The sequence below is a fragment of the Microcaecilia unicolor genome, chromosome 7 (genome assembly GCF_901765095.1).
Source record: "Microcaecilia unicolor chromosome 7, aMicUni1.1, whole genome shotgun sequence".
Lineage (NCBI taxonomy): Eukaryota > Metazoa > Chordata > Amphibia > Gymnophiona > Siphonopidae > Microcaecilia > Microcaecilia unicolor.
The window spans coordinates 115,035,770-115,048,642 of NC_044037.1; the positions used below are offsets into that span (position 1 = coordinate 115,035,770).

The 12,873-nt window shown below is 43.1% G+C and overlaps 1 protein-coding gene across 2 annotated transcripts in view; it reads right to left on the reverse strand.

The window, feature by feature from the left end:
- The window catches only part of RNF25 (ring finger protein 25), a 111,087-nt gene that overhangs the window by 16,919 nt on the left and 81,295 nt on the right, over window positions 1–12,873 (reverse strand). For both annotated transcript variants that reach the window (XM_030208995.1, XM_030208996.1), the window contains exon 6: window positions 8,025–8,096. In XM_030208995.1, coding sequence (XP_030064855.1) covers window positions 8,025–8,096 — 72 coding nt within the window. The remainder of the gene's footprint in view (window positions 1–8,024; window positions 8,097–12,873) is intronic.

Genomic DNA, 12,873 nt, shown 5'->3' on the forward strand with positions numbered 1-12,873 from the left:
TCTACTCCAGGGTTTCCCCAATCCGTCCTGGAGTACTCCCTTGCCAGTTAGGTTTTCAGGATATTCACAGTGAATATACACGAGTGATTTGCATACACTGCTTCCATTGTATGCAAATCTCTTTCATGCAAATTCATTATGACTGGCAAGGGGGTACTCGAGGACCGACTTGGGAAACACTGATCTATTCCACCACACTGGCTGGTTTACCTAAAAGTCACCTCTGTCCTAGCCTTTTTCACCATTAGCAGTTTACAGACTGTACTAGCTGTCACTGTGGGCCTCAAGTCAGGCCCCTCACAATACATCAACCATTTCTTCACAGCCTCTCTCATCCAAACCTACAACTATACTGCCTTCCCTCACACAGTGCAGCAGAAGCACCAAACAATAACCCAGTTCTATAAGACAGCCCAATAACCACCCTTCCTGTGGTCGACTCCATGACTGCACACATTATCCACAAGAGGGTGGGAGCCCATATACCACAACAGAAAGGTTTTTCACTCCCTAATCATGCAGGTGTGATGTCTCTCCATACTGTTGTCTATGTGCCGTCCTCTTAAGTGGCATTCCTGTGCTAACGTTTCCCTGTTGTGGGGGGGGGGGGGGGGGGGGGCATGGGAGCACACATAGCATCTTACTTTGCCAGGATCATCTGGATTCACCCCTAGAACCTTCTGGCTGCACTATGGGGTGCCTATCTCCAACTCAGCCTGAAGAACGAGGCCTCATTAGCTATCATAAACATTGCCAAGATGTTGCTCACTTCCTGTGAGATGTTCTGTTCCCTTCTGGCAGTTATCATGCTTATGTACAATGAGTGGATGAGAGAGGATGCAATGCTGTGTAGGACCAGAACACATGCTTGCAGCCGCAAACTATGCAGGAGGAGTGCACGTACTGGTGTTAGTCACCTTGCAACGCACATAAGCATTTTACATGTGTATATGTTACAGACTTGTGGTGTCAACACCTGCAAATTACCAATGGAGGCCCATTCAACATACAAGTATATGTGAATGGGGAAGGATGCATATGCATCCTCATTTTGCCATAACTTGCATGTCTTTTCTTCCATTGAGCAGCAGGCCTCTTTTACAAGTTTATGTTTCTCTATTTCAGACACATATAGGCATATCTACCGTTTGCAATTTTTTTTTTTCATTTATTCAGGGGGAGACAGATGTGTCAATTTTACACTGTGCCTATATGTGCAGACCTGCTCTTTAAACATAATGCCCCCAAATATACATACTTGGATTTCAATATTTAATTCATATACACAGTCTTTCTAAAATGGGCCTTCACGTGTCAGATTGAAAGATTTTCTATAAATTGAGAAAGCATTTTTTAAAATTAATTTGCTTCCAGTTAGAAACAAATTACAATGACTTAATCCACCAGGTCTTCCCATTTATATCTACTTCCTGTGCTGCAGCACATCTGTTCTCCTTAAAGCCATCTTTGCCTACCACAAGCATTTTTTAAATTCTCTCATGGATATAGTTCCTACTCTGTCTCTTGAAAAGATATTCCACATGTTCATCACCATTTGAGGAAATACATTCTTGCATCCCATTTCAGCTTCCTTTCCTCAGACTTCTTTGTTAAGTGCCTGCCCCTGAGTTTTTATATTCTATATAAAATGATACCACCTGACAGATACATGAATATTTCTATTATTTCTATTTCTTCTAGAAAAAACATCTTTAACTTATTATGTGCCATATGTACAAAATAATTTTTTTTCAATTTTTTTTGGTCTACACCAAAAATGCTTAGTACACCTGGATCTATTTATTATATTTGTATCCCGCACTTTCCCACTAAAAGCAGGCTCAATGCGGCTTACATAGTAATAGGTAACACAGAATTTTGTTATGTAAAGTAGGAAATTAAGTATAACATAATAGAAGGATGGATGGGTAGGTAGAGACAGGTGATAGAGAGAGGAGGGTAAGGTGGGAGAATTCACAAACTGTCCACATTGAAACAAAGACCATATGTTCTCTTTATCCAATGATTTTTTACTAATTTTCAAAGCAAAAGTAACCTCATTCTTGGTCTTTAAAATTTGCCCCTGGTTTCCCATTCAGAAGCTAAAAGCATTGGGCAAAGATAAGTTTGTAGACTATTTAGTTTATTTTTGCCTATTTTTATTCGTTGTTAAATATGACCTTTGAATATGGGAGTTGATCACAAACGTTCTACTCATTATAATCAATCTAGCATTTACTCTTCAGGAATTATGCATGCACCACTACATAATACATGATCTCATAGAATTCCCTTATCTGTAACATTTAAGATGAGAGTGGGGGGGGGGGGGGGGGGGGGGGGGGGGGAGGAAGCAGCTCAGAAATTAGGAAATTAGGAGGAAGCAGCAGCAGCGAGCCACAAGCATCACTAGAAAGAGATGAGAGCTGCCCCTGCTACAAGAGATGCTGCTTGTTGGGACTAGTTTGGAAAGGGGGAGGGAATGGAGGAGTGTGGGCATTAATAGGGACAGACTGTAGGGCAATCTAATGTGCATGTTGGGGAGAGCGAGTGTAGTGAAGCAGGCATGGAGAAGAATACCGCATGAGAGGGAGTAGTTGAAAGTGGTTGAGAGCGAGTGGTTACAAAGGACTAGATGGAACAAGCCAATGATTGGAATGGCTTGGAGGAGACAAAGTGGTAGCAATGAATACAAAAGTGCTAAGCTCAACTGGTATGGACAGATTTAGGGTGAGACAATTACAGAAAGAGGCAGTGAGGGTAAAGAGTGTGGCAATATGTGTGAGAGGGACAGGCTTGGTGGGGAGAGAGAAAGTGGTGGATATGCTCTTGGGAGGGAGCAAGTGTGGTGATGATGGTCTGGGAAGGGATAAGTGCTAGTGGCATAAATGGGTTGGGAGGGATCAAATGGTAGTAATAGGATGGAAAGTGTTAAGAGATTATTAGGTAAGGATTGGGGAGGGGAACAAAGTGATGGGAATAGACTAAAGAGGGAAAGGAATGGATTAGAGCAACAACTAGTGGGAAGTGTGTTGATCAAGGCCGGTGGGGAAGGTTTGAAAGAAATGACAGCAATGGGCCAAGAGGGCCAAAAAAACACGGCAGACATGGGCATAGAAAGAGAGGAAAGAAAAAGTAACTGGATATGGGAGTATGTGTGGCAGGGATAGGTTAACAGGATGGGTAAAAGTAGAAAAAGAGTAGTGTAGACAGGCTGACTCCTGGTGGACTTCATACAACAAAACAACAAAGCTGCTTACCTGTATTTGGTGTTCTCCATGGATAGAAGGATAAATTTGGAAAATAAACAAAGCAGATCGTTAAGAAAAATATAATTTATTAATGAAAACCAAAAATTATATATATAAATCAGCCAAACACATTATATTTTTTCTTAACGATCTGCTTTGTTTATTTTCCGTCTTGGAGTTTGCAGATCGTCTGCCTTTTTGCTTTCTTAGAAGGATAAATGTGTTCACATACGTGGGTGATATCATTTGATGGCTGAAGATGAAATACATGATAGCTTGAGCTTGAACAGCCCCATTAGTCAAAACTAAACAAAAAAAAATAAATTCTGGAACTCCAAGAAGAAGAGAGAATACGTGTGACTGATTAATCCTGATGTCCACAAAGACCACCACTTACAGATAAGCACCTTTACTTGCTCCATGGACAAGCAGGACTAAATCAGCCTCATTTGGGATAAAAATGTATTTAAATATATCTTTGAGCTTTGTTGTGATGATTTAGTTTAAACACCTGGCAACATACTGCCTGGCTTTTGTCAGCCACTGTGGGGCAAATGGAGTCTGCCAAGATGAAGGGGGAATTTTCAAAAGAGAAGAAAAAAAAAAAGAATTTTGAAAGAAAAATCTTGAACTCAGACAGCCTTATGACAAATAATAAAAAATAGTTTCCTTACATTAGTAGGCATCCAATTCATTCCATGGAAAGAAAAAGACTGAGGACTTCTTCTGTGTTAGATGATATCAACCATGTATAGGACTGATTTTGTCCTGATCCATGGATTTTGACCTGCATCTGTGTGTGCTTCATTTCTCTGTATTTTAGTTTAAGTTAAATTTCTACTCAAAGACAGTGACCATATTGTGTTACTCTGACAAATAAAATAAGCGGACTAACAACAGTGAATATTAAACGTATAAGTCCTCTCTATCCATGGATTTTCAATAGCATTATCTGGATAGTGCCAGCAAAAATCCTTCTCATCACTTCAGCACTATGGCCCTGATGCTCAAAACTCCGGCGATGTACTGAACAGCACTGGAGAAATTGTGCCAGAACAGTGCTTCAGAACAACTCCCTAATGTGCAAAGCTAATCAGATGCAAATATAGAAGCGCTAATAGCGCTGAGCAATGGGGAGTTCAGCAGGAAGATAGTGTCTGGTGCGTGGTCTCAAGAGTAGTGCATTAAGCAGAGCCAGAGGGGGAGGAGGAAGAGGTGCCGGTTTCCAACTTGACTGGAAGGTATAAATCTCCTCTAATGCTACTAATAATCATAGGATTTTTTTTTTCAGATGGGGGGGAGGATAGGAGGAGGAAGAGCTGCTGATTGCCTCTCTCCTTACACCACCTGCATCAGGGGCTCCATGCGGGGCTTAGCAGGAGACCAGGTAGTGAAAAAGAGCTGCCAAGGGCTGCTGCACACAGGGCTTGCACTGCTCCAACTGCTGCTCCATCCTTTGATTTGGGAAGCAGCTGATTGGCTGTGAGCAGGTGAAATTTTTGTGCCCGAGCCAAAGTGAAGTTGTACGCTGGGAGGAGGGGAGGGAACCTTCTCCTGGCCTCTTCTGCACCCTTACGCCAGCTCCAAGCTAATGTAGGGTTTGCAGCGATAGGTTCAGATGGGGAGAGGGACCTTGGGGTGATAGTATCTGAGGATTTGAAGGTGACGAAACAGTGTGACAAGGTGGTGGCTGTATCTAGAAGGTTGTTGGGCTGTATAGAGAGAGGTGTGACCAGCAGAAGAAAGGGGGTGTTGATGCCTCTGTATAAGTCGTTGGTGAGGCCCCATCTAGAGTATTGTGTTCAGTTTTGGAGGCTGTATCTTGCTAAGGATGTAAAAAGAATCGAAGCGGTGCAAAGAAAAGCTACAAGAATGGTATGGGATTTGCGTAACAAGACGTATGAGGAGAGACTTGCTGACCTGAACATGTATACCCTGGAGGAAAGGAGAAACAGGGGTGATATGATACAGACGTTCAAATATTTGAAAGGTATTAATCCGCAAACGAACCTTTTCCGGAGATACGAAGGCGGTAGAACGAGAGGACATGAAATGAGATTGAAGGGGGGCAGACTCAAGAAAAATGTCAGGAAGTATTTCTTCACGGAGAGAGTGGTGGATGCTTGGAATGCCCTCCCGCGGGAGGTGGTGGAGAGGAAAACGGTAACGGAATTCAAACATGCGTGGGATAATCATAAAGGAATCCTGTTCAGAAGGAAAGGATCCTCAGGAGCTTAACTGAGATTGGATAGCAGAGCTGGTAGTGGGAGGCGGGGCTGGAGGTTGGGAGGCGGGGATAGTGCGGGGCAGACTTATACGGTCTGTGCCAGAGCCAGTGGTGGGAGGCGGGACTGGAGGTTGGGAGGCAGGGATAGCGCTGGGCAGACTTATACGGTCTGTGCCAGAGCCGGTGGTGGGAGGCGGGGATAGTGCTAGGCAGACTTATACGGTCTATGCCAGAGCCGGTGGTTGGGAGGTGGGGCTAGTGCTGGGCAGACTTATACGGTCTGTGCCCTGAAGAGCACAGGTACAAATCAAAGTAGGGTATACACAAAAGTAGCACACATGAGTTGTCTTGTTGGGCAGACTGGATGGACCGTGCAGGTCTTTTTCTGCCATCATCTACTATGTTACTATGATACGGGCGCCCTTGTGGAGTGTGCTGTTTTATGATCTTCGGAGGGAATACGTAATGTCTTCTATTTGCATGCTTTTCAATATATTAGCATGCTAACTTGTGCTGATGGTGGGCACACTTGTTGTTTCTCACGCTAGAGCCCTCTGAGAATTCAGTGCTAGCAAATGTGGGTGCTAGTATGGCACTAATGGCCTCTAGTGCCCGCATTTGTTCCTAAGCATCGGGGCCTATATGGATAGTGCTGAGGCAGAATGACCAACTAAACGTACAGCAGTGATATTCAGCCATTATCTGTACAGCTAAGTGTTTAATTTAGGCTTGTAAACAAGCATTCTTAAACTGCTTAGCTATATCTACAAAAAAACTTGATGGCTTGACTAACTCCTAATGAAATCTAGGCTACTAAAAAATGCTTATCGGAGAAAATCATTCAAAGTATTCGCAATAGGCAACCAGGAGGAGTCTCATATCTTTTGCACGAATATTCACATCACTCCCTTGGTGACTCTATTACCGTGCATATGTTTTAATCATCGACTAAAACCACCTCCACCCTGATGTTGTATCTTAAACATAACGTGCCCAAAATTGCAAACTTATGTGAATAAATATCCAAATATACAAAAGACACTTAGCTTATGGAGCAATTAAACTCCCTTATTCAGACTGGGTGTGTAGAGGCCCCGACAGTGCCTGTTTCGCTGTGCTTCTTCTGGGGGAACCCACACAATATTAGCCTGATGAAATAAATCATAAAATATATATACAGTGTCAATCTCATGTTCCCATTGCAAATCTTATGCAAAAAAATATATATCGTGGACACGATTCAGTAAGTCCACGATATATATTTTTTTGAATAAGATTTGCAATGGGAACATGAGATTGACACTGTATATATTTTATGATTTATTTCATCAGGCTAATATTGTGTGGGTTCCCCCAGAAGAAGCACAGCGAAACAGGCACTGTCGGGGCCTCTACACACCCAGTCTGAATAAGGGAGTTTAATTGCTCCATAAGCTAAGTGTCTTTTGTATATTTGGATATTTATTCACATAAGTTTGCAATTTTGGGCACGTTATGTTTAAGATACAACATCAGGGTGGAGGTGGTTTTAGTCGATGATTAAAACATATGCACGGTAATAGAGTCACCAAGGGAGTGATGTGAATATTCGTGCAAAAGATATGAGACTCCACCTGGTTGCCTATAGCTATATCTACAGCAGCTGAATATTGTCCCTACATCTACAGCTGTTGGCAATGACTGCATACTACATATATTCAGAACCACTGTGTATCCATATAGCAACGCTGAATATATGTATTTTTAATTTATTTTTGTTAGCATTGTGGCCAGCATTTAAAAAAGTGTGGTCACTGCTGCTGAAAATTGACCTGTGTGCAGAATATTTTCACTTTTTGGCACAGAATTTCTCCATGAGTAAGTATTAATTACTCCCACTAACTAAATCAGGAGTGAAACCAGTGTAAGAAAGAGAAGGTATCTGAGGATTATGTGTAAATTGCTCCCAGATTTCCTTCTATTATGAATACAAGTAGCAGGGAGTCTGCAGTCAAACTGCATTCACTATACCACAATACAGGAATGAGTGAAAACCCCAAGGCAGGCAGAACTTTCAGATAGAATTCCATGTAGTTACTCTTTATATGTATCAATTCACCTCAAACAGTTTTTTTTTAATATATTATTTCTGAGGTAGTTTGCATTAACAAATAACTGCTCCTCCCCCACAGCTTCAGTATCTAGTTTAGTCCCTATATTGAAATAAATTCCATTACAAAAAAGGGGGGTATTGAGCTTTCTGATATGTATTCTTATAATTTAGCTTGTGGAATGCATCACCTGAGTGACTGATTTCGTACATTATGAAATAGAAGGTAAAACAATTCAAGTGGTAGTATATGGAAAATCTTCATTTTAATGCACTGAAACACACAAGATTTCCTCTTATTTACATTAGGAACATATGAGACACTGGACAAAGAATTCAGTTTTAACATCACTGTCACTGAAATCTTATAATCCAAGTTCTGAGTTCAGGGAAGTTATATACTGACAGTTATGCAATCAAACTATCTCAGCTGATTGCTGGTCTTACAGCTTCTCACCTGGAATCCATAGAGGCAGATCACACACTGGCCATGTGGAATGTTGTTATCAGTCAGGATCTCTTTTCCCTTCTATAAAGACAAGAGAAAGGAGTCATGAAGATAAAGGGAAGGATTACAGAATGACAGCAAGAGGCAGATGAGGAAGACAGAAGACAAGAATGAATGAAAGCAATGAGCATAAGTGTAAGAACAATAATAGTTTGGGGATTCTTTTGGCACAGCAGCAACCAGTCGTGTAGCCACTGGGGGGGAAGGGGTGCCTTGGGGGACTGGGCTCCCTCCCCCACTTTGGATTCAGGCCCCTTCCAGAATTGCAGCCCCCCCCCCTTTACCTTTGCTAGCTCTGAGTATGCGCGAGAAGTCCCAGCATCAGTGGCTGAAGGCACGCAGCTGATGTCTGCAGGAAGGAAGCAGCCTGAGGCGGAGGAGAGTGGCTCGGGCACTGTATTTATTTGCCTGGCAGGACCTTAGTATTCCCACCAGCAAAGGTATGGTTAGCACGCAGTGGGGGTAGTCCATCCATGTGCACCCCCAAAATTGGAGGGTTGGCTACGCCCCTGGCAGCAACTAACCCATACTGCACACCTGGATAAGTTGCCTATACATGTTACATCTTATGAACTCAAGAAAGAAGCTCTCTTTGGCACAATATAAGTACAACAGTGAGCGTTAGCAGTAAATTTGAGAGACTGAGATCATACGCCACATAACCTCACGCCTAAGCCAGAGTCATTCCTGTCATGGTGAATGTCTTCATAAAGGCGGTTAATAAATCCTACTAAATAAATAAATAAATAAATAAATAAATAAATAAACAAACAAACAAACAGCACGTGCAAAACTACCCAATTGAAGAAACTGTTCCCAAGCAACAAACATAGGATTAAAAATATTTTAAATGGGAAAGCAAAGTTGCTTACCTTTAACAGGTGTTCTTCAAGGACAGCAGGATATTAGCTCTCATGAATGGGGGTGATCTCATTTTATGGAGCTTGGGTCAGAAAAAGAGCAGCAAAACTCTCTAAGGGTCTCTTTTACAAAGCTGTGCTATCGATTCCCAGTGCAGCAAAAGCATAAAAGTCCCCGGAAACAACCACTCACTATTTCCGCCTAGGTAAAAATTACAGAGGTGGAAATAGCGAGCGATTCTCAAAAAACGTCACATGCAAATGAGCTGCATGGATGTTCAGAATGCAGCTTGGTAGGGAAAGTGCCAGGGCATGTGCATAGTAGTCAATCAGTAAACGTGGCTGCTATGCGCATGGCCAGAAGAGTTGCACTACACACGGCTTTCATACACACAACAACCTATCCCAGGACCCATTTTAACATCATCCATTCTACCTCCATGTTAAGCCCACTAGGAACCACTGTATTCAGTGTAAAAATCCATTCTTGTTCCCTAAAATTGAGTAAAAGCTCATAGTTTCCTCCCTCAATTATAGGGAACAAGAATGGAGTTTTACACAATACATTGGCCCCTAGTGGGTTAACATGGAGGAAGAATGGATGACATTAATCTAATGGGTCCTGGGATAGGTTGGATTCCCATCAGCTGTTAGTATAAAACGTTTTTAGAAACACACCACTGCCATCTTGTCCATAGTTGGTGACTATCGGCGGGATGAGTGGAGGCTAATATTGAGGTAATTTTAAAAGCTGTGACATTGTACTATTTGATATTTCATAAAAGTTTTGGGTTATGAAGTTGATATAATCTTTTTGTATTTCTAGGGGATTTCCTTGATAAAGTGATTTAGAGAAACACATGCCGAGTCGAAGAAGACAGCCTCTATGGTGATCTGATTAGAAAAATGTTTTTGAAGATGAGTACATTAATAATTCATTAATAACACAGGAAGGTGGCAGCCAATGAACCAGTAAAGATTAGAACATATAAGTCACTGTATATGAGGTTAATACAGTGCTTTACCACTGGTGTTTTCTTTGGAACCTGTGGACTGAAGACCACATTGCAGCCTTGCAAACCTCTTCGATGGAGGCTGATCTTAAGTGGGTTACCGAAGCAGCGATGGCTCTGATATTATGAGCTGTGACATGGCTCTCCAGAGTCAGCCCAGCCTCAGCATAAATGAAAGAGATGCAGTCTGCTAGTAAATAGAAAGAGTACATTTACTGATGGCTACCCCATCCTGTTGGGATCAAAAGTAACAAAAAGTTGAGTGGACTGTCTATAGGGCATAGTCTGCTCCAGGTAGAAGGCCAAGGCTCACTTGCAGTCCAAGGTGTGAAGTGCACGTTCACCAAGTTAGGGACAAGGTCTAGGGAAGAATGTTGGCAGGATGACTGACTGGTTAAGATGGAACTCAAGACACCACCTTAGGAAGGAATGAGGGTGAGTGCGGAGAACTACTCCGTGTAAGGTGGATCCGCTACTAGGGCCTGAAGTTCACTGACCCTGTTAGCTGAAGTAACTGCCACCAAAAACCAGACCTCCCAGGTCAAGTATTTCAGAGGACAAGAATTCAGTTGCTCAAAAGGAGCTTTTATTAGTTGGGTAAGAATGACATAAAGGTCTCATGAAGCAGGTGGAGGGGGCATTGACAAAAGCAAACCTTACATGAATTGAATTACTAGAGGCTATCCAAAGATGGACTTACCTTCTACACAATGATAGTAAGGACTAATTGCACTGAGGTGAATCCTTACAGAGTTGGTCTTGAGATCAGACTTGGCTATGTGCAGAAGCTATTCAATCATGTTCTGTGCAGGGTAGAGAGGATCTAGGGCCTTGCCCTCATATCAGATAGCAAACACCTCTTAGAAGAACCTTTCCTAGAAGCCAGTAAGACCCTGAAGACACCCTCTGGGAGATTCAAGCACGAAAATTCTACGCTCTCAATATCCAGCCCTGAGGGCCAAAGGCTGGATGTTGGGATGCGAAAGAGACGCCCTCATTCTGTGCGATGAGGGTCAGAAACAGTTCATTCTCCAGAAGAAATGGGAACCATATCTGCCTGGACCAATATGGGGTGGTTAGGATCATGGTTCCCTGGTCTTGCCTGAGTTTCAGCAGCGTTTTCCCTAAGAGAGGAATGGGAGGCTACGCATACAGAAGACCTGTCCCCTAATGAAGGAGAAAGGCATGTGACACTATTCTGTTGTGTAACCTGAGCCCAGAACAGTTCTGAGGGTCTTTGTGATTGTAACGAGTGGCAAAGAGATCCACCGAGGAAGCGTCCCACTCTTGAAAGATCTCACAGGCAACACCCATGCTGAGAGACCACTTGAGAGGTTACATTACCCTGCTCAGTGTGTCGGCCAGCCTGTTGAATTTTTCTGTCAGGTACGTGGCTCCAAGAACTATCCCAAAGGGTTCCTGACAACAGAGGGTAAGATCCTGTACCCCCTTGCTTGTTGATAATCCGATTGTCCGTTTGAACGAGTACAATTTGATTCAGCAACCAAACTCTGAAAGCCTTTAAAGCATTCAAATTGCTCGGAGCTCCAAGAGATTGATCTGTAAAATCTGTTTCCTGGCTGACTACTGACCTTGAATCTGAAGCCCATCTAAATGAGCTCCCCACTCCCATCTGTCATCAGCACCCTTTGGAGTGATGAACTTTGGAATGGCAGCCCCAAAGTCAAAATGAACTGAACTGTTCACAAGAGGAGGGATAGAACCAGCTCTGGGGTTACTCAGATGACATCCACTAGGTTCCCCGTGGCCTGAGACCACTGGGAAGCTAGGGTCTACTGGGCAGATTGCATGTGGAGACATGCCATGGGAGTAACATGTACAGTGGAGGCCATGTGGCCCAACAACCACAACATTTGTGAGCTGTGACCTGCCAGTTGTTGCAAACATGAGCAGCATTGGCAACCAGGGTGTTTGCTTGTGTTGGAGGAAGAAAGGCTCGCGTTTGAACCGTGTCTAGAAGGGCTCCTATGAACTCCATTTGCTTTTTCTTCATCATTTTCCACATAGCGGTTCGCAGTATCTTTTAGTCTCACAATTCCCTTTTTAGTCATTCTCCTTTCACTAATATACCTGAAGAAATTTTGTCACCCCTCCTTACATTTCTAGCCATTTGTTCTTCCGCTTGTGCTTTTGCCAGTCGTATCTCTCTCTTGGCTTCTTTCATTTTCATCCGGTAATCCTCCATGTGTTCCTTTTCTTGAGATAACTGGTTATTTCCACTGAATACTCGTGATTAGCGCATAGAGGTTAACAGACAATATCACAAAATATAGCCAGTTAGCGCCGATATTTAGTACTGGGTTTAGCAGTTAAATAGGACCTGTGAAAAGGAACAGTCACAGACTCTCTAGAGTCGTAGTCCAGAACCTCAAACATTTCAGCCCTGGGCTCATGCTCCTTCTCCAACTTAATAGGGAGGGCAGTCGCCATCTCCATAACAAAAGAAGGGAAGGAGAGACTCTCAGGTTGAGATTTCCATCTCATCTCAGGAGGAGAGGGGTCAGATGGAATTCCATAAGACTCTTTCTCCGAGAAGTACCTTGGATTATTAAACTCCCACGAACAGTTCAAATTGGAGTCAGCAAAGTACTCTACATGGGAGGGCCAAGTCTATGCTTGCCTCAGACTACTACTACTAGACAAGAGGAACCATGTCCATGCCTGGAATGGCGTCAAGATGCAGGTTTGACTCTAGACTCCGGTGACGTTTCCTCCACAGAGGTCGAAAGGGTACCAGCATCGGAAGCTGTTGCTGCCAATGCTCCATGCAGCACCGGCATTGGTGACTGCACCACAGGCTGAAGGTCTTGAGAGGAAGGAAGAGGTAAAATTATGGCTAGTTGAAGTGGCCCAGTGCCAATGGACTCTGCGTCTGAAGAAAACCCACTAAGTGCTCTTGGAGTG